General features: G+C 34.3%; 1 protein-coding gene across 12 annotated transcripts in view; it reads right to left on the reverse strand.

Moving 5' to 3' along the window:
• LOC141449739 (discoidin domain-containing receptor 2-like) overlaps positions 1–20,688 on the reverse strand; it is a 556,155-nt gene that overhangs the window by 157,089 nt on the left and 378,378 nt on the right. For all 12 annotated transcript variants that reach the window (XM_074119460.1, XM_074119461.1, XM_074119458.1 and 9 more), the window contains one exon: positions 4,203–4,308. In XM_074119460.1, the coding sequence (XP_073975561.1) occupies positions 4,203–4,308 (106 nt within the window). The remainder of the gene's footprint in view (positions 1–4,202; positions 4,309–20,688) is intronic.

A 20,688-nucleotide genomic window follows, 5' to 3' on the forward strand; every position in this document is an offset into this window, starting at 1 on the left:
CACCACACAAACCCATTAAAAGTTACTCATCTACTCTTTATAACTGCCCTTCTCACACGACCATATATTCTGTACTATTTGTGGCTCTATGGAAGTCAATTTAGTCCTACTTGCTTACTTTAGGTTTCCGTGCTCCACTTTTACGATAATAATATTAACTAGAGTAATTATTACTTCTCTTTGAAACTGCCCTATGCTTAATTTTTATTTCATATGTTATCTCTAGCGTTTTATTTACTTTTATCCGTACGAAACCGACAGAATCTGACAGAAACCATTTCTCAGATATACACATATTCAAATTAGCGAATAAAGAGATCTCTAAGATTTCTGCATTCTGAGGACACTGCATTTTATGGCTGCATATCTTAGGAGGCATCAACTAGGATAGTTGTAAGATAAATGATATGCTTTTAATGTTCAGCAATGCAGCCATTCTGCTTGGGTCTGCTTCTTGAAATTCGACGCAAATTTCAAATTGAAATAGTGTTTTTAAAAAAAATCACTAAACCATGAGCGCATTATTGTATTAAATTTAGTGAGGGAAGTTCAATTTTTAATCGCTTTATAATGGCGCTATTCCTGCGCGTGTTTAATTAATTAATACGAATTAAAAAATTTAAAAGTTAAACAGAGTATTAATTAAAGCAATTTAAAGTTGACCATTATTCAATATATAATTTCAATTATTTCAATTTAAAATTTATTCTTGTGAAAATTAAAAAAAAAAAGAACTGTAAAAAATTAAATTAAAATATATCATAGCAATTTTGATGGGTGCTTTTTTTTAAATTTTTAGACTCGTAAAGCTTAAGTTAATCCAATATTCTGAACTCAATAACGTTCTCACCTTTAGTGAGTAGCTTTATTTTCGTAAGTTTGGAGTTTTTCTCCCAAATTATTGAAACGATTGCAGAAAATTCAATACTTAATAATTCGGGAGGTGTTTTCATGTATCAAACTCCAGATGAGCGCCATGGATTTTGAACTAGGAGAGTATAAAGTAAACTTTCTTCGCTTGTACAATCAATAAACTATTTTCCTATTTTTATTATTGATCTTAGAACGAATCCTTAGATTTATTTCTATGATCTATGATTTTTATTGAGCGTACAATCTTATTAAATATAAAACACGTAATAAGGCAAATGAAAAAAGGAGGGTCGTTTTATAACAAAGGAAATAACAATAAACGCATTTTTTTGTTCCTGTTTTTAAATCCTGCTCTGTAACCACAACCTGTTATTAATAAAGTTATTGAATGGCCTCGAGAGAAATTGTGGTGGCTGTTTTTCGGGAAAACAGTGGATGGTAGCCGATATTTAATATCCTTTTATTACCCGGCAAACGGGTATAGATAAAGAGAGCGAAGGGCCGAGGGACGAGGTTTTTGTTTCCGCATTAAAACAGAGCCACTAGGTAGTACTGCTAAGTCCTGTTTGCCACTGAGAACCGGTGTGAGGAAATCGATGAACAGCCGGAGAGGGTATATGCCACTACAGTAATGTATTCAGCCAGAGTAATGCTCTAGGTCCCTGTTGGCTGGAAGAAAGGTATGAATACAAAATCTCTTCTCCTTCAGCACTCATCCTGCAGAACGTCTAATGGTGGTGTTGCCAGAATTATACCACTGGTATCAAGTGACAACTTCAACAAGTAGCGCTGCTTTCAAATACTTAAATCTATTCTGTCCCTCCTGAGAGCCTTCTACCAGCTTTATTATCATGTTTTATGGACTTATCATTAATTCGACTATTTTATTTATTCTCAAATTAGAAAATTGCAAATATCTTGAATTATTGCTTTCCCAAAACATAACTAACCACCCAGCCGTTATTCTCGGTCAATATTTCAGCAATAATATAGTAACTATAATGAGGTTTACCCATTCAGCATTCAGGTAGTGCATAAAGTTACCGTAAGAATGCATAGAGATCCTGGGACTATCTGGTTCCGTTAGGATCTGCTAGTTGCACAGAAGTCGTACCTCCTTGACTTATGAGGGAAACTTTTATAATACCACATAGATTACTAAGCGGGTGTTGCAAGGCTGTTACACTCACCTAGAACTACTGTTTCCGTAACCGAGAAGAACATAGGTTTGGTTCATGTTAAGAAACTCGACCATGTACAGACAATTATGAAGATATCTCAATGATCGCCAATGCAAGGCAGATGCTAACTAGTACCAGCCGTGCATTGAAACCAGGAGACAGAGAGGAGGCATTTGCTGAGGTTACCTGTAGGATTGAGGTCTGGAAAAGCAGGTCGATACACGACGAATGTTTGGCTAACATGAGGAGATTTGTTCGCCAAAATGGAGGGTTTCATGAAAGCTAACCAGGAACAAATTAACCGCACCATTCATATATTCAGAGCCAGCACCCGACCTAGACTTAAACGGAAAGAAAACTAAACAGACGATTCAAACTTCTCTCTAGGCTTCTCGACAAACAATCGAAACTTTCATTAAGGTTTCAAACGACTTATCTACACAATGATACTGAAACCTGTATGGACATACAGAAGGGAAGCTCAGCGAAAGCTTCCATATCTACAGAAATCATTGACGACAATGGGGCGGAAATGCAAAAAGGTTGAGCAACATGCGTTAAGATAATTAATATAGGTAGATAACATGCTTAATTTAGTGTAATGCACGTTCTGTGCTTAACAACTGATAGTTCAGTGTATTCAATTAAAAATAGTTACATCAAAAATCAAAGCGTTCTGCTGAATATTTCCAAGTTTCCATCAAATCCAATCAAATACTCTTGCTTTTCAAGCCGATGCCAAAAGTAAAGCTTCAGTTGAAAAGAACTATTTGAAGCTAATAAAAACTGATCAATTCGGAAATCCGAAATAAAATATTATTCATCGAATGACTGTTTTCTAATAACCAATATAATTAATACCTAAGGAGCAGTGGAGCCATAATTGAGGAAAAGATATCCGTCGAAATCTTCAATGATTAATGTACGCTATTTCTCGGAAATAACCTTATTAACTATAAGAAATTGTTAGCTCAGTATGTTTGTAACAGTTAACTGAATGTATTAAGTATAGTTAATAAATGATAAAGTTCCGGCTTAAAGTATTAAGTACCATTTTGTAGGTTACTTAATTAAAGAGAAACGATTCCGACAAAAGAACCTCCAATTAACTCAGGTTTCAATAATCTTCCACTCTCCTCCAGTCTTTAATATATTATATAAAACACGCGCAGCTTATTGTGTGTAAGGTAACTGCAAATAGTATGCAGGTTTTATAAATATATATCGGGCACCCTTTTATATCTAACCTATAGATACAATGATGCAGCAGCAAGTTCGTTCATTCGTGAGTGAAATAGCGCCATAGTGACTACAATCATTGGCTATCATTGGATGGCCTCGTTTAGATATCTCTTTAACTGGAACGATTACTAGACTTTTATCTTAATAGTATCTCACCTTTATATTATTCTTTGGGGGCAAGGGACGGATTGGTTCTTGCTCGTTTATATTTGATTTGAGATGAATCTGAGATATGTCTGCCAAGTTTTTCAGAAATTTATTAAAATCCCTTTTAATGAAACGATTTGTTCGCAACAATTTGCTTAAAATACTTCTAAAATGCATTGTGCAGTCAAAAATAATGTAAAATAATTTAAAGGTTCTTTATCTAACGACCACTTCCAAACTAGATGCCCTGAGCTGAGGAAACGCATTAAAAATTTTCAAAATAAAGAATAACAGCAGCTACTCGCGAATTTTGAACTCCCAGTTCGAGTTCTCATTGCCCTAGATGTTCTTATACAGTCACTAACTTCAACATTAAATTTCTAAATATTTTTAATTTAAGGAAATTTACGGTTTTTAACGAGTAAAACGTTCGAAATTAACCTTTATCAGGAAGTAAATGCTTTGAAGTTAGCAGAAAGAAGAAAAATTGCTTTCAGCGATTTACACACTACAGGTACGTTTGTATATATGGCTGTATTTAGGAACGAAATATTTAAAATTCAAAAACTTCCATGGATGTACCATTAGTTCCAGAATGCAAACCCAGATGAACTGAAAGAAAAAAAAAACTACCCAACACAATCTACACTATAAACGTTCATTAAATAGCTCTGGTGACGTATATATCCACATGCAGTAATAAAAACTTCATACGCAGGCTATATAACTAGTAATAAAAAAAATATAATGCGAACTCACCGTCCGTACTGAGGTCCAACGTTGCCGCTATCGAACGAAGAACTGGCTGTGATATCGTCGTCCGGTATCGCTCCTGATTCCATTCCCAAAGGTGCTATACATTGGGCTGTAAAAGAATTATAATTAGTTTACTTTAATTGCAAATAATAAGTTATATGAGTGATTGGTGCTGGAAAATGGTTATTTTTCTGACAAATTGGAGATATTGTAACCAATGCTGCAGCCTCTCTTTAAGCTCCAAGGCTAAGCCTACCTAAAATATTTTAGGAATAAAGAAAACGAGACTTTTTTTCATTTATTGTAACTACTGAAATACAATATTCCAGATTTGGAAAAAAAAAATTATTACGTGGTTTACGAATAATCGAATAAGTTACTATAATTATTACAGCCAGCACCAACTGCGCAGTTCTTACATCAGTTGCGATTACTGTTTGATAGTTTTGTGGGTTTGAAGGCTAACCTTTTTGGATCTCTAGAAATTGTCGAACCATACTGTCATTTTGGACTGAAAGACTATTGCACTACTTTATTACATTCTTTATTACTGAGTCAAGCAGTGAATAAGCGTAATTAATAAGAAATGACTCAGTAGTGCAGTAAGTGTAGTGCTGGGTCAGCAAGTGTTTACGCAAGATGTTTTTTTTAAGTGAAGTCAAAATCTCTAGACCAAACTGATTAATTTGACTCTGATGGTGAATGAAAGTCCGATCAGGGATACAATAAATATTCGTGCTACGACGGAGACTCAAATGATATTATCCAGTACTGTGAACCTAACCACATTTTCAATTAGATGGATTAGGTAATGGATTTAAGAAGGGAGATAGACATACGAGTACTATACAGGGTGTTCATTTTAAGACGGCTCAAATGCATTTCATGCTTAAACGGTTAATCTGAGCAAAAATGGTAGAGGTAAAATTTGTTGCCCGTCACCTCTAGTTTCAGAATATGTGACTTGATTTTTGATTCCTGCCTGCATACGCGGCTGACGCGCGACCAAAAGTGAGGGTTCGCAGTTGAAACATTTTCATATACACCGTTTTAAAGAGTATGAAAGTTATGAAAGAAACCGGAAACCGCAATTCGATATCTTCAAAACTAAAGGTGCTAAAATTAATCATATTTACATTTTTTAACTTGTTATCAAAGAGAAAGAAGAGCACGCGATAGGTCATTTTTATGTATTTTTTCATCCCCTTTCTACTAAAAATATTGCCAAGGCAGTAAAGCTAGTACTTTTCTTAATATCGGGAAATAAGTTGTTTTCCAAGTGATTTTTCTAAGAAAAATCAAATGTTAATAGATGATCTCAAGCATACACAAAATGGCTAAAAATTAATTTTACCTCTGTTACAAACAAGAAGGTTTAATAATTATTTGATAATTTTAGGAGAGTGGCGTTTAATTACCAAAAACATTGGAAACCTCCTGCCACATATTTAAGTGATCAATATCTTTCATGTAAAGGATCAAACTTATTCCTTAATTTATCAAATAATGCCTGTTCAGATATAGAGAGCAGTTGATAACCACCTGGCTAACCTGCCTTGCGAGCCAGAGGAGGCACCTTTGAAGGCACAGTACATGCTTCACAAGTTGAGTAAAGTGCATTATGTCAGCCGCGTATGCGGGCAGAAATCTAAAATCAAGTCACATATTCTGAAACTAGAGGTGACGGGCGACAAATTTTTCCTCCACCATTTTTCGCTCAGATTAACCGTTTAAGCATGAAATGCATTTGAGCCGTCTTAAAATGAACACCCTGTTATATATAATTTTCAAATTGTATATTTAAAAAAAAATACCTTCATGCATCCAAAAAATTAATAAATTAAATTTATATTCTTGGTTTACGTTCGGACTAGTCTTGAAATGAAACATCTAAACACCGTGAAGCAGTATATAATGTAAGATTTTTTATTGTTTTTTTCTTTTTTACTCGTTCTTCACACTTTATGGATATAACAACTTTGCCAAGTTGGTTTGATGATAGGGGTAAAAGTCAGGTTGGCGAGGTCTATAGGGGTTTGCAGAGAGAGTAGGCGATGCTGTAGGCGGAAGAGGTGGGTTCATTTTCCGCCCATTAACCACACTCCAGTATAGGAAAAGGGATTCAGCTGAAGACCAAGAAGGTTCTAGTGGATTCGTAATGAGGGTATCTTTGAAATTTGGAAAGGTCGAAGAGAGAAGAGGATGGCAGGCTCCACAGAGAGCGCTTATGCTTCTGAATGAGATAGCGCGAGGGTGCGGAACATCTGATATTAAAGGGGCCAAACAATACCTTGGCAAAGACAATTGAACTGAAGGGAGTCGGAGAGAGAAATACGAGATGGAAAAGCAGAAGGCGCCTTGCCATCCAGATGAAACTTTGATATTAATAACAAGTTTGCTGAGGGCCATGGTATGTATATTGAATTCAAAAGGGTTTGCTTCTTCTCATTCACATATGATGTTACTAATTTACGCTGAGGCTACTATGCCATCAAACAGCAATCATTGATGATAATTCCGCTATTAAGCTTTGACAACGTAAATACCATTATATAATACGCTGACAGTTTTATACTAATTTCTATTCCATTACACGTCGTTTTTCCTGAAATGAAAAGTTATTTTCTATTTGTTTCATAAGTCTAAACATCTTTTGTCTCCCTAGCTTCTATTGATAAAATCTCAAAGAGAAATTAACAAAAACAAACTTGATTGAAACCACTCTACAAATGAGGTTGTTTCTATCGCTATAAGAAACACAAAAGATACAATTTTCTCTGTTGAAACAAAAGGAATTCACCATGCATTTCAAAAACAATGCCATTCTGTTTCCATTTGAACAGAACTATTAGGGATTGAAATATTAGCACGAACTCATATAAAAACGTTACTTTACAAACTTAAGCATTTATTAATTCTAATCTAAATAAATGTAGACTTTTGTTAGCAACTTTACATAGTAAAGCAGGCGATCACAGAGTAAGTATGTCTGGAATGAAATTGTCGGACTGTACACCATCAAAATAGTTAGTCGTATCAGGTTTCGAAACGGAAATCGAGCGATTGAAGATAGTAAACATCTTGGAAGACTTATATTAAGGATTCAATTGGCAAGGAATCAGTCCAAAAACAGAAAAAAAAACTTTTTGCCAACGTTTCGACAAATTTATTGCCTTCTTCAGAGCGTGGCTATGCGGGTTGGTGGAGTTATATAGAAAAACTGGGACATTCGATAATCTAAAACGAGTGTAACTTTATTGTGTCAATCACATCATATTTAGTCATCTCCAAAATAGTATCGGATTGAAGGGAGAGGTGAATATAGCTAAATGTGAGTTTAAACAGAGGATCTTTGCATTTTTGCCCGCAATTACAGTGGAATTGTAAAGTTGCGGTCGGAATTATTGGCTAGAAAGAGGGGATGCTAAGTGTTAATTTGAATTTAATTTTTTCTAATTTAACTGGAAGCTCTTGAGCAGTTTTTAGAATAGCTCCTTAAACCATGATATCCAGAGAATGGGATTCCATCAATTTCTTAAAAGAAGTCAGCAACTTAACAAACCTGAAATCAGAATTAAGGACTTACGACAATCGGAATCCATCCAAAGAAGAAAACTGTGAATGATAGGTACTGCCCATGAAGTTACCCAGCTGTTTCTAGACACCCGTAACGTAAGTAAAGAGTATTGTACGTATATAATATTGGCTTTCGAATGCACAAACAATAAGTGCTTAATTTGACTTAAGCAAACATTAATCACCTGCTTTTTTTTTTAATTCAACATGGTGATACATGAGTTTAATCATCTAGATGTCAAACGGAATAATTTTTCACAGTTTCGAGAACGTTCTAGCTACAATTGAAACAAGACTTTACCAATATTATATTTTGAAAATATTTGTTAAAAAAACAAAACCCTGATGGGCTTTTCTATTCCATTTAGCGTATTTGACATTTAAAAGATCAACACACATCGAAAACAAAGGTGCACTAGAGAAACCTAATCTGCGGTTAGAATATAATAGAAATATATTTGAGACACCAAAATCCCATTGTTCAACTATTTATTGTGGAACAAAATTATATTCAAGGAATAAAAAATAATGTATAAAACACAAACAAACGAATAGGTATCAACAAACTTTTAGTAAAACGCAGTAGTCTGCCTGTGCCATTTCTCTTCGTGTTTACGGGAACAAGAATCAACTATCGTATAGTTTAAAGGACCAAGCAATAGATAGGGCGATAGAAGGGAGTTTGGAAGTGGCCCTTTCACAATCAATATAGGTCACTGAATAAAAAATAACATTCGCCCCCACTGGCACAAACGTACACTTTGGTTCTGAGCGAGCAAACTAACAAGCCATAGTCAGATGCAGCTGACAATTACAAACGTGTGAATTGAATAATTAGATTTGCATATCACAAATTTAACTGTTTGGGGTAGCGCAATACTTGCGTCTGTAGATTTCCCAATGAAACTAAAAAATTACGAGGGTTTTGTAGACTTTTTTTTTAATAAAGGAAATATTCTATAACTCGTTGCAAAATTATTTGCTTTAACGTTTTTCCTGAACTTAAAGCGGAAATATGATTGGCGCTTGCACCAGTGTTGATTTACATTTACTACAAATAATCGAACGAAGATAATTGCACAATTTTTTAAGGAGCTTTTCCGCATTTTCACAATGGCAAAGATAAGAAGTTAACTCCTCACATTAAATTCACGCACGTTTTATTGTTTATAAAACTGGAATGAACATTTATGTTATTTTCTCTTACTACGATTTTTAAGATGATAAACCCCAAATTTTCTTCAAAATCTGATAATTTTTTTTTTTTTTCTAAAACAGATAAAAAATTATATATCTATATGTACGCAAAGATCAGAACGCTTAGCAGCCATATTCAAGAGAATGAACTTAAGACACACAATACAAAACTAGAACTGTTAAAATTAAACAAGGATCGATGAAAAAGCTTAAAGGTTGTGGTTCTGCAGTCATCAAAGACAGTTGGAGGTATAAATCGCCCTCAAGCAGTTCTTATTTTACTAACTATTCGCTCTACATATGTCGTTTTGTCGGAGAGATTCTGGGTTTAATACTAAATATAGCTCTGATTCTTCTACTTCATTACTATCCACCCAGTAATCTAAGATATGAGAGTACACAGCCGACTATTTTTTCAAAAAAAGAACTCATATCTCATTTATTTGAGCACTCGGTCGCCATGGAATTGAAAGAAACGCCGCAAATTCTGCAGTAAAATAAGACACAAGCATGACAGTAGCAATGGAGAGGGACTTACCCAGCGAAGTACCACACGATGAACGATATTACAAATCAAAGATGGCTGCTGAATGACAACTATCTCAGCTAATGGGATGAGAGCCATCAAAGCCTCTGTGCAAGCCTATTCTAGATGATAATAACTCACTTTAGAATTAGGCATACCCGGAAAACACATTGTTACCTTACTGTTAACAATCCCATTCGCTTATGTAACAGTGCAACGTCAGAATATAAGTTCCAACCTCTTAAAGGACACCCAGGAAAAATGGCTCTTCTCCCTAGATCGAGTGATTGATTCTGTTTTAAAAGTTAAGATATTGCTAAATAAACGGGATTTTGAGTATTTTATACCCTAGCTTTAAATTTAAAGAATTCAATCCCTACCAATTGTTGGATCTAATTTTTAAGAAGTGCATTTAGATGTGATAGAATAATTGAGTTGGTATTACTTTGTAAAAGTAAACTTTATCAACAATGTGATTTAATGAAAAACAATGTGAAAACAATATAGAAAGTTCTTAGGGAAGTAAGTTGCCGTCGGAAGAATGTAGATCTGGTGAGGTGAGTTGTTGATACTGCAGCGGTTGACGTGTGTTAGCGTTTGAATAAAGCATGAGCTGACGGCTTCTCCCTATGCGAACTCAACGTCGGCTCTTCTATTCTTCCATCCTACATCCCTCAACTGAACTGGACAGCCGAGCAATCTATGAGAGGTTAACTTTTCACACCTTACAAACATTTTTTTGCTCTGACAGCCTCTCGTATGTCTTCAATGAATCAAAAGTGCGTTAATGAAATAAAATAAAAAAGTTAAAATGCAGTAATAGGAAATTCTTCTTCTTTTTTTTATTCCTTTCCAGTTCTTCAAGTATTGACCGGAAACCTTAATAATCCTCTAAATAAAACCACATCAATCAATCTGCCGAGGATGGGTTAAGACTGTATTGAGGAGTAATTTAAAAGATTTTAGACCCTGGTAAGTGCTTTTTTAAAGATCGCTGGACTTGAAGGCCCATTAGTTTGTGGTTATCAACGCCTAGTTTTCTTATTTTTAACTGTAACATTAAACTTAAGAGAAACCGACCAAAATGGCAAAATCTTGATGTTCCATGTTGTAGAACAAAATATTGTTCAATAAAATGTTTATTTTCTCTTACTAGGTAGAGCAAGAGCTGTGTTCATGGCCAATTTTCAATTTCGATTTTGTTTTTATACCAGAAATTACCATTTTGTGATCCTTTCAATACAAAAAAATTTGATTTTATAAAAATGCTAGAGCGTATGGGGAATAAAACGCCTCACAGTTTATTTGAGTTGACTGCAGTGCTTGTTTGATTGACAGACTTATCAATTTTACTTCAGTAAAATCTTCTCCTTACGTGCTCTTCTGAATAGAATATGTATTTAGTCACAAGATTCAGGAAATGACAGCTAAGTTGGAAGATGGCTTATTGCAGAGAACAACCTGTAAAATGTATACAGAAAACGGAGATTTTTAAGCTCCTGTTTGAAATACGTGCGCAAATGTGGAAATGACGTGAATTTTCTATTAAAACTACCTTATAGACTAATTTTTTATTAAAGTATATGTTATCATCTTTCAATTAAAGCAATCATATCTATGATACACTGATAAAGCAATGATAAGAACTAATTCTCACTTGCTTCCACACATTAATCCTTAAATTTGAATTTTAAACGTTTAAAAAAAAAGAGTAAAAATTACTCAAAAATAAGCTTTTGTCCAAAATTATAAAACTGAAGACTTTTTTCTGACTCGAAATTTAACAGAAAATTTAATTAAGTTTATCGATGCGAGCTAGTCTTTTTTTCAAGAATTTCCGAAGGAAGTCTTTGAAATCTTATCAATCAGTCTTATCAACTGGAAGAAAGGAAATGCGCAAGCGCAGGAGGCTAAGAAAACCAACAATTTGAACGTTCAAGCTTTGTTTATCCGCAGAGCATTAAATTCATGATTTGTTAAACTAATTTCATTTAAAAGGCGAAATACCGGTAGTTTTAAAAGAATAATGAAAGCGATATTTTATTTATTTATTTATTTTTAATTTTTAGGATAGGCTCGTCTTGGAGCCTCAAAAATCAACGCCACTTTTATTGATTGACTATGATTGATAAGTAGCGTAAGAATTTATCATTATTGAGCAGAAATAATTTTGAAGTATTATTTCAGCGAATTATAATTTTAAGAGGATTGCTAACAAAATGTAATTGAAAACTTAAAATGGCATAACCAGTTACTTTCAGCAACTGCAAAATTCCGCTTAACTGCACTATCAATTAATACTTTTAATTAAATTTCCATTAATTAAAGAAAACCCAAAGTTAATGTAGGAGGCAAAGACCAAGAAAAGTTCCAAGTATAGTAGAAAGTTAAAAAAAAAAAAAGGCGAATAAGAAAAGTTTACCTAACTCAAACAAGTAAAAAATTTATTGGAAATTGTTTTGTAAGAAAAAGGAACTCTTGGGAAAGAGTGAAGCAGGAAAAAGGAAAAAGGAGGAAAACGAAGTGAAGTGAGGGAAGAATAAAAGGGAAACATAGTTTATAAGGCAAATCACCTGGAGAGGGGCTCGCCGGGAAAGGTGTACAGGGGCAGGAGAGAAGAATTGACGTTAGGGCGGTGAGTTAATACCCCTCGGGAGATGGACGGAGACGGATATGCCAATACAACAGCCCTTCAGTAGGCAAACCGAATTAAGGTGAGTCTTGAAATGGATAAGGGTGTTTTGGACTTGGCGCAGCCCTCAATCCTCACTGATAGTCAACTTTATCAAAGTTGAAGAGCCAACTGTGTATCTTACATAATGTCCTACCAAAATATTTGTACACATTCAGTTAGTCCATTGAATTCTTGAGTCAAAGGGGGGGAAAAAAAATACATCAAAGAAGTAAATAATTTAGGTAAGTGATCTTTTCAAACTTAGTCCAGACTCAACTACGTGTACACCGAAACATGACGAGGCCCGTTCAGCATCACAGAATATTTTGATTATATTTTTATCCTAGCCTAGATCAGTCCAACTTTCTCTTCAGTTGCAACTATATACAGGGTGATCCATTTAAAACGCACCAATCGCTAATAACATTTTAGGAAAGCGAAATTTCGAAAAAACCTACCAAGTAAACTATATGTTTTTTTCGGTCTAGTTTTCAAATTTTCCACTCCCGATGCTGTATCTTCATTTTTGGCGGAGTTACGGCTAAAAACCGGTTTGGGGTTTCATAAGGACCACTGGTTTTGACAATGATTATGAAAACTACATAAAAAACTGTGAAAAATGACGTTAATCCCGTTTTGATATCCCTAATATTAGTAGAGATATTTAAGATCAAAGTTACAAATTTATCTATTCGTGATCAGTTTTCAATATTAATTTTCCACCAGAAATACACGTTTTGGGAGGTCCTCTGACTGCAAAAAGGTCAAGAAATCTTGCATCATACGGGGTACATTGTTCTGATGTGACGGTTGCTTTTATTTGATGATAAAACAAATTTATCCTGATTCACCCACAACCATTACACTATACTACATTTTTAAAAACTTCAATTATTATTATTTTTGTTCTTTGCGTCACAAATAACATTTTTTGCAGTCAAAGGACCTCCCAAAACGTATATTTCTGGTAGAAAATTAATATTGAAAACCGTTCACGAATAGATAAAATAGTAACTTTGATCTTAAATATCTCGACAAATATTAGGGGTGTCGAATCGGGATTAACGTCATTTTTCACAGTTTTTTATGTAGTTTTCATAAACATTGTCAAAACCAGTGGTCCTTATGCAATCCCAAACCGGTTTTTGAAGATACAGCATCGGGGGTGGAAAATTTGAAAACTAGACCGAAAAGAACATATAGTTTACTTGGTGAGTTTTTTCGAAATTCCGCTTTCCTAAAAAGTTATTAGCGATTGGTGCGTTTTAAATGGATCACCCTGTATATATTAATGACCTCATAGTATATATTTCGTGATCAATCTGAAGTCAACTCATAATCAGTCGTAATTTTATTAAACATTTTAGGTACACGCACCACAAACTACACTAAAATATGTGCCAAAAAGATTAGATTGGAGGATTAGCAAATATGAAGTTGGTAGAATGCTCAATTTCAGCCTTGACAAAGGCGATGGTAAGCTTGAGCAACATCGTGAAAAATTCCCAGGTAATACTCTTGTCTATTCTCAAGAGAGTTTCGAGATTACGAGATGCCATAACGTTGATGGACATTGAAGGAATGTAGAATGATGGGAAGGAAGTTTTTCCTGTGATTTTAGGGGAGGATAAATTCGTTTTAGGAGTTATTATTTCTCGATGAGTTTCCCTAAGATTGGAAATCACATCCTGCAGCAGGTGGTGGTTAGACTATCCTGCTGCTAATTATAATTTTACAGGCTTACCATTCATGTAATATGAGAATCAAATATGGAATTGAATTCCCAAATTTGAATCAAAAATCTACAACTTTATGAATCTTAGATTTTTCCAAATTTAAGATTTTCTCGCAAACGGCTACTAAAATTTTATTTAAACATTGCATAGTGATTACAAAAACTGCAAATATGGTAAGAATTCTTTTTTCTTCAAATGTTTAGAATTTGAAGAAAATTTTTGAGCTGGACTTTTTAAAAAATAGTATTCAGAAAAAGTCATCTGTGTGTGTGTGCATACCAGATTCTTTTTCACAATGGAAACACGTGTCATGTCGTCGGTAAGTAGTTGTTCTATCTCTGAGCAAAAATTTTTAATAAAAAGACAACGTTATCTCCACCAATCAGTATATGGAAAAGGTAATTTTAATGTTTTGATGTAATTAAACAATTGAGCTCCACGAAAAAGGAAGGTTTAAAATTGCTTTTAACGGATGCAAAGAATATACTATCATCTAACATTGCAGACTATTAAGTAAATATTCCGGAAGTTTTCTAAACAAACACGGAAATAAAGTTACTGAATTCATAAATAGTTTTTTAAGCTTTTAATAGTCCAACAGTGCGAGCCAGTACTTCTTTTTGAAGTGTTACAATGAAGATTGATGGTAACTTACTATAGCTTTCTTTAAAAAAAAAAAAGAAAAAAGAAAGTCATACCTTTTTCTCAAAACAAGGTTCCTAATAGAAAAAGAGAGCTTGCACGTGCGAGCTAGAGAGAAATGAAAGCTCGGACATTCTGGGAACAAAATAATCCGGGTAGCGCAAACCTAACTTTATAATCCTCGTTATTGTTAAGATTCCATTAATGGATCAAAATGAATCGTTTAAGAAGATTAATACTCAGTCTAGAATTGTGAAGAAAAGTTAGGGAGACAAGAAGTAGAAGAAGCCGCTACTACATTTCACTTCCTCCGCGCACTTCTGATTATTAACGCTATGGGCTGGGTATACCTTTAATAAATGCTCGTATTATACATGGTGATCCATTTAAAACGCACCAATCGCTAATAACTTTTTAGGAAAGCGGAATTTCGAAAAAACCCATGATGTAAACTGTGGTTTTTTTTTTTTGTCTAGTTTTCAAATTTTTTACCCCCGATGCTGTATCTTCATTTTTGGCGGAGTTACGGCTAAAAACCCAATTGATATTCAATGGTATGGATATGGCAAGATATCCTTACCGTAATCACAGTTCAAGAAGTCTTGCATACGGAGTATCCTGATTCACCAACAGCCGTTACATTGCACTTCATATTTTAAAATCTTCAATTATTATTATTTTTGTTCTTTGCGTCGCAAATAACATTTTTTGCAGTCAGAGGACCTCCCAAAACGTGTATTTCTGGTGGAAAATTAATATCGAAAACCGTTCACAAATAGATAAAATTGTAATTTTAATCTTAAATATCTCGACTAATATTAGGGATATTGAAACGGGGTTAACTTCATTTTTCACAATTTTATATGTAGTTTTCAGAATCATTGTCAAAACCAGTGGTCCTTATGAAACCATAATTGGATTTTTGGCCGTAACTCCGCCAAAAATAAAGATACAGCATGGGGGGTGGAAAATTTGAAAACTAGACAAAAAAAAAAACATATAGTTTACTTCATGGATTTTTTCGAAATTCCGCTTTTTTAAAAAGTTATTAGCGATTGGTGCGTTTTAAATGGATCACCCTGTTTATTTTTTGAGGTTTCAATAGTCACAGCGTTAACAATTTCTTGTTATTATTAAGTCCTGTTTCGGAAGGATCATCTTCAAATGCTATTTTTCATTTTTAAGTTTTTTTTTTTTTTTTTTAACTCAAACCGATTTCAGCTGCGAAAACACGGCACCAAAAATTTAATGCGATCGTGAATATTCCTGCCTAATCTAGCCGGAACCGAAGAGAAAGTAAACAAAGGAATTAGGAGCCTATTTTTTTTTAAGGAAGAAAGAAAAAAAAAAACATTTTTCTTAATTAGAGAAAAATTACGGCAACAATAACCTGAATAGAAGTTTATGCAAGATTATCAAAACGATTAGCCAGCCAAAACCCAGTTTATGAAAGCAAAGCCAAAGCTGGTCTTCAAACAAAGGGGGATTAAATACGGTATTTAGACTTGAATGGGGCTATATAGTGATGCGACTAGTCTGGCGGCTCCACCAGCCATGGTGGCGGAGGGGAGAGATCCTGCCTTGCCGAGCGAGTAAGAGAGGGACGATTGAATGAATAGTAGCGCGATTGTGGCACAGCCAGTCAGCTGGGGAGGTGCCAATTGACATGACACAAACCCGTTCTGTCCCATACAATCCACACTACACGATTGTAACACAATCGGATGCCTAATTCGATCACCTTCATTTTACACTCACTGCTAAGATTTCTATTCAATATTATAACTACAATCATTTCACACGTAACAAGAATAATATTACAGAATTTATAATACAGTACATGATCTTTAATTTTTTTATCTCATCAACAGTTCGTTTTTTTGACAGATTTTGAGAATAAATCTCAACCCCCACAACTGTCTCACCGCGCACAGTTTTAATTAAATTTAATTATAAACATTAATTAAAAATAATTAATTATTACACCAAGTCAGTGGTTGTTGTATAAGGGCAGTTTTTACCCTGTTCATTACTTTGGACAATGAACTCTTTAATTATAAACTCCAAAAGATCGCCAAGTATAAAATAATTAGGATTCTTCCCTTCAAATATGAATTAATTAATTTTACTTCTTTTTTTTTGTTCAAATAGTTATCCATTATTTTCAATAAATTATACTTTTGTTTTAGATTATATTAAAGGGGCGGGTGTAGTAGCCTAGTGGTCAAAAGCGTGGCTTTGTACGATGGAGATCCCAGTTCGAATCCTGCGTATGGATACTTTTTATTTGTTACAAAAAAAAAAATTATTTATAGTAAAGTAAGAGCTTCCGCCCCATCCTCGAAACCTAATTGGTAGTTAGATGTTAAGCCCTGCCTGAAAGGGCATAAGTAAGGCAATTGAAGAGCTTGGTGCAAAAAGGAGTTATCTACAGTTTTTTAAAATTTTTAGTAGGGACAAAAAGCTAAATATGCTTAAAGATGTATTCCTTATGTTGTGTCTGCTGTAAGGATTAGTTAATATATTGTGATGGGGGTCATTTGGGGCTCAGTTTGAACTTTCTAGGGCATTTTTTAGGCTTGCTATAAGCACAATTTATTTTGCAGCTAACTCTTTTTTCACCAAAATCATGATTTTCAGTAAAAGTTGAGTACATATTAAGTACTTTAGTCAACAGATTTCTTGTTTTTGAGCTTTTAAGTGGCATTTTGTGTCTTGTCGAAGCAAATGTTAAGATATTTTATTATGCCTGTCAAAAAAAATATATATATATATATAATAATATCTACCTAATATAAACATTAAATAAACCTAATCAAAAAATTTTTGTTTGATTGTTGGCGTCATCTTTTCTGTTTGGAGCAAAAGAAAGTTATCTGCAGTAGAAAACTCATTTTCGCTCCAAATCTAACCTAGGTTAGAGAATAAGTAATAATAAACGAGTCTGCATAAAGACATATTATGCACCAAAAGATGTAGAATTGAACACACAATAGGGGGCGCCACTAAACACATTTTCTGAAAAAAATGTGGATAACTCCTTTTTGCACCAAGTTCATCAATTACTTAGCTTTAGTTTTGTTTGGGAATACTTTTTTGACAATTTTAAAGATTCTTTCAATTACTCTACATATTAAAAAACTTGAAATGTGTTGAACTCAATTCTCTGAAATCCTCAAATCACTTCAAATCACTAGAAGCAGCATGAGAGTAATATTCTACTCCATATTCGAAATTATGGTCCTGTAATGGCTCCGAGTTATAGACAATTTATCAAGGAAAGGAGAACACTGTTTATTAGCTGAAAATAGACTTGCGGAGAAGCGAGGATGCCTAGAAAAGGGTTTAGTGAAATTGAAATCGGGGTTATAATGGAAGGAAGTAGAATAGAACAACCAGCAAACCATTGAGATATAACGTCATCGATGGTTCGTTCACTAGAAAAGTATGGTCGATTTTGGCGTTGCTAGCTTAAATAATAATAATATACCCGCTTAACTTTAATTTTAACAAAACACTGTCTATCACCAGAAGTATGAGAAACTGATAAGAAGAGAAATTGTATTATTATTATTATTATTTCTATAAGTATACATGGCACAGACGGAACCTAAAAGTAATAACATTTACAACCTTCAAAACATCTTCCATCTCTTTACGACTGCCCCTTTCCCTAACTTGTAGTCCATACCCTTATCTTTGCAACATCTGTCCATACGCGTTCTCTGTACATAATTGAATGTGTAAGTATGAATTGAAGAGGCAGAGGTCCGGGGTTGAAGTTAATTCTGGTAATGCATGGCCAGTATGATACAGAGCCGACACTAATCAAAGTTGAGTGATTCCCAACTATTGCTCAAGTTGAACAGCTTCACTCAGAAATAGAAAATAATTAATTATTAATTAAAACATGGCACAGGGAGACCTTAAAACACAGACTCATCGTGCGGATAAGTTTGGCAATTAAATAACAACTCGAGCTATATCCTGCAAACATAAAGAAGAAAAAGAGCCTTGCAATAAACAAAGTATAGTACTTGTATATTCTATCAACATTCTAAAATATCAATAACGTAAGTGTTGTTCAACAGCTGAGCCATAAGGTTCGAGCTTTAAGCGCTCTCAGGGGTCAGAGCTCGAGCTGAAGCCTCACAGAAAGTCGGTGAGCCTCCAAAGCTCAAAAGGCTCGAGCTTTTTTTTTTTATATGAAACATTTTATTTGTACTCATTAAAAAATTCATTTCTTAAAATAAAATCAAGTTATAGCAGCTAATGAATTTTTCAAACATATTTTTGTATAAATGAATACAATAATTTCTAAAATGTTCGTTGCTCATTGTAACTGATTACTTGTCATTCCTTAAGAATGTTAAAAGGCTCGCACTTTATGAGATTTATGAGTCTACCAGGTTTGTGAGCCTCCAACTTGGGCTATAAGGCTCGAGCTCTGAAGGCTCGGACTTCAACTGAACAACACTAGTAGTTTACGTAATATGTGAAAAATGGTCGTTTGAGTGCGGAGCCTCTTCTTTAGGAAATTACCGGCTCCAGAAGGAGTTCTCATATTATAAGACCATAAATCCATCTCATTCAGTAGAGCGTACGATGAGCCATCATTACTAATAATAATAAAACCCTTGATTTGCGAAAAGTTTTAGTTAAATGAGGTTGAATACTTCAAATTGAAATATGTATTAAGGACGACTATTAGATCCATAACGAAAGCAGGTCTATTTCCTAAAACTATGACATCTGATTCAATGTTACATTTTATTCGTATTTCCTACAATTCAACTGCAGATTCAATTTTAAAAGAAATTTAATAAATAATGAAGTCCTATGTCTTCGTCATCTTATTATATCCAATGAAGACATACGAGTACTCTCTTCTAAAAAAGAGCAAGAACAGTAGACTACAACAGTATTTTGAGGATGTTACAGTAGGTAACTCTTCGCCTCTCTGACAGTAAAAGAGAAGTGCGAACTGTCAAGATTATTTGTAGTGCAGCTAGCACCAGTTTACCATTCTAATCAAACAAAATCAATGAAACAAGCCAGATAAATACAATTTGTGTACAAAAGCAGGATAATATTTAACTGGAGTATAAGTAGATAGAGGTAATGGTGCTATAAAATATGCGCCCGAATATTAGCTACTAAATTCATTACAAAGTTTTATTTTAATTATATTTCTTCCAAAAAAGAAAAACTCTCCATTTACAATAAAAATTGAAAAGCCAAAGATAGAAAATAGTTTATTTTTTAAATAATAATGCAGTGAACTGAGTTAATAACTGAGTTATAATTGAGTTGAGGATGTTAAATGAGTTAGAAAATAAGATTTCCTTTATCTGCTCTCGCTCATTACATAGTAGTTAGATTCATATATTAGAGAGAGAGAGAAAAAACTGAATAACCCGTGAGAGAGGAGGAACATGGCGGGAAGTTGGAGAGAGGAAGTAACTATCAAGATTTATATGGCATGGAAGTATGGCGGCGGTTAAAGGTGTACCGTTCGATATCGAGTAGTACACTGGTGCTTGAGTGCTCGTTTATATTTAATGAGTTATAAAATAAGGTAGGGAACGATAAAATTTCAATGTTCCAGAGACACCGTATACGGGGTGACAGGAGGCTGCAGGAGAAGCGAAGAAGAAGAACTAGTAGGCGACGGTTTGGATATAGGACTGGAGAAGAGGCACGTATGTTAGTATAATAAAGGCCTATAACAAATGTGGTCTAGGATGGGTAGCGCAATGGGAAGAGGGACATTTCACCCAGCGCCCCCCTTTATGGGCTTTGCAACTCCTCACAACATTTCCCTCCCATCACTGGAGCAATGGGGAAGGCTTATTCTCATATCCAACCGCCGTGCCTACACCAAAAAGACACCCTCTAAGGTAAGCGAACTACCCCTGGCTCTACAACCAAAACACCACAATCTTCCACCTCCAAAACCCCATTTATACAAACTTACCAACCAAATATTCAAATTTTTTTCCCCCAACTACGAGGCTTCGACTTTTCCCTATTTACACGGTAAACATCTACAAAATATTTCCAGTACATTTAATATTTTTGACTTCTATCTCACTCACACACATATATTTCTTAGATTTTTTTTTTTTAATTATCGAA

Source organism: Rhodnius prolixus, unplaced genomic scaffold (genome assembly GCF_049639745.1).
Source record: "Rhodnius prolixus isolate KJV_2025 unplaced genomic scaffold, Rpr scaffold_2, whole genome shotgun sequence".
NCBI classification, from domain to species: Eukaryota; Metazoa; Arthropoda; class Insecta; order Hemiptera; family Reduviidae; genus Rhodnius; species Rhodnius prolixus.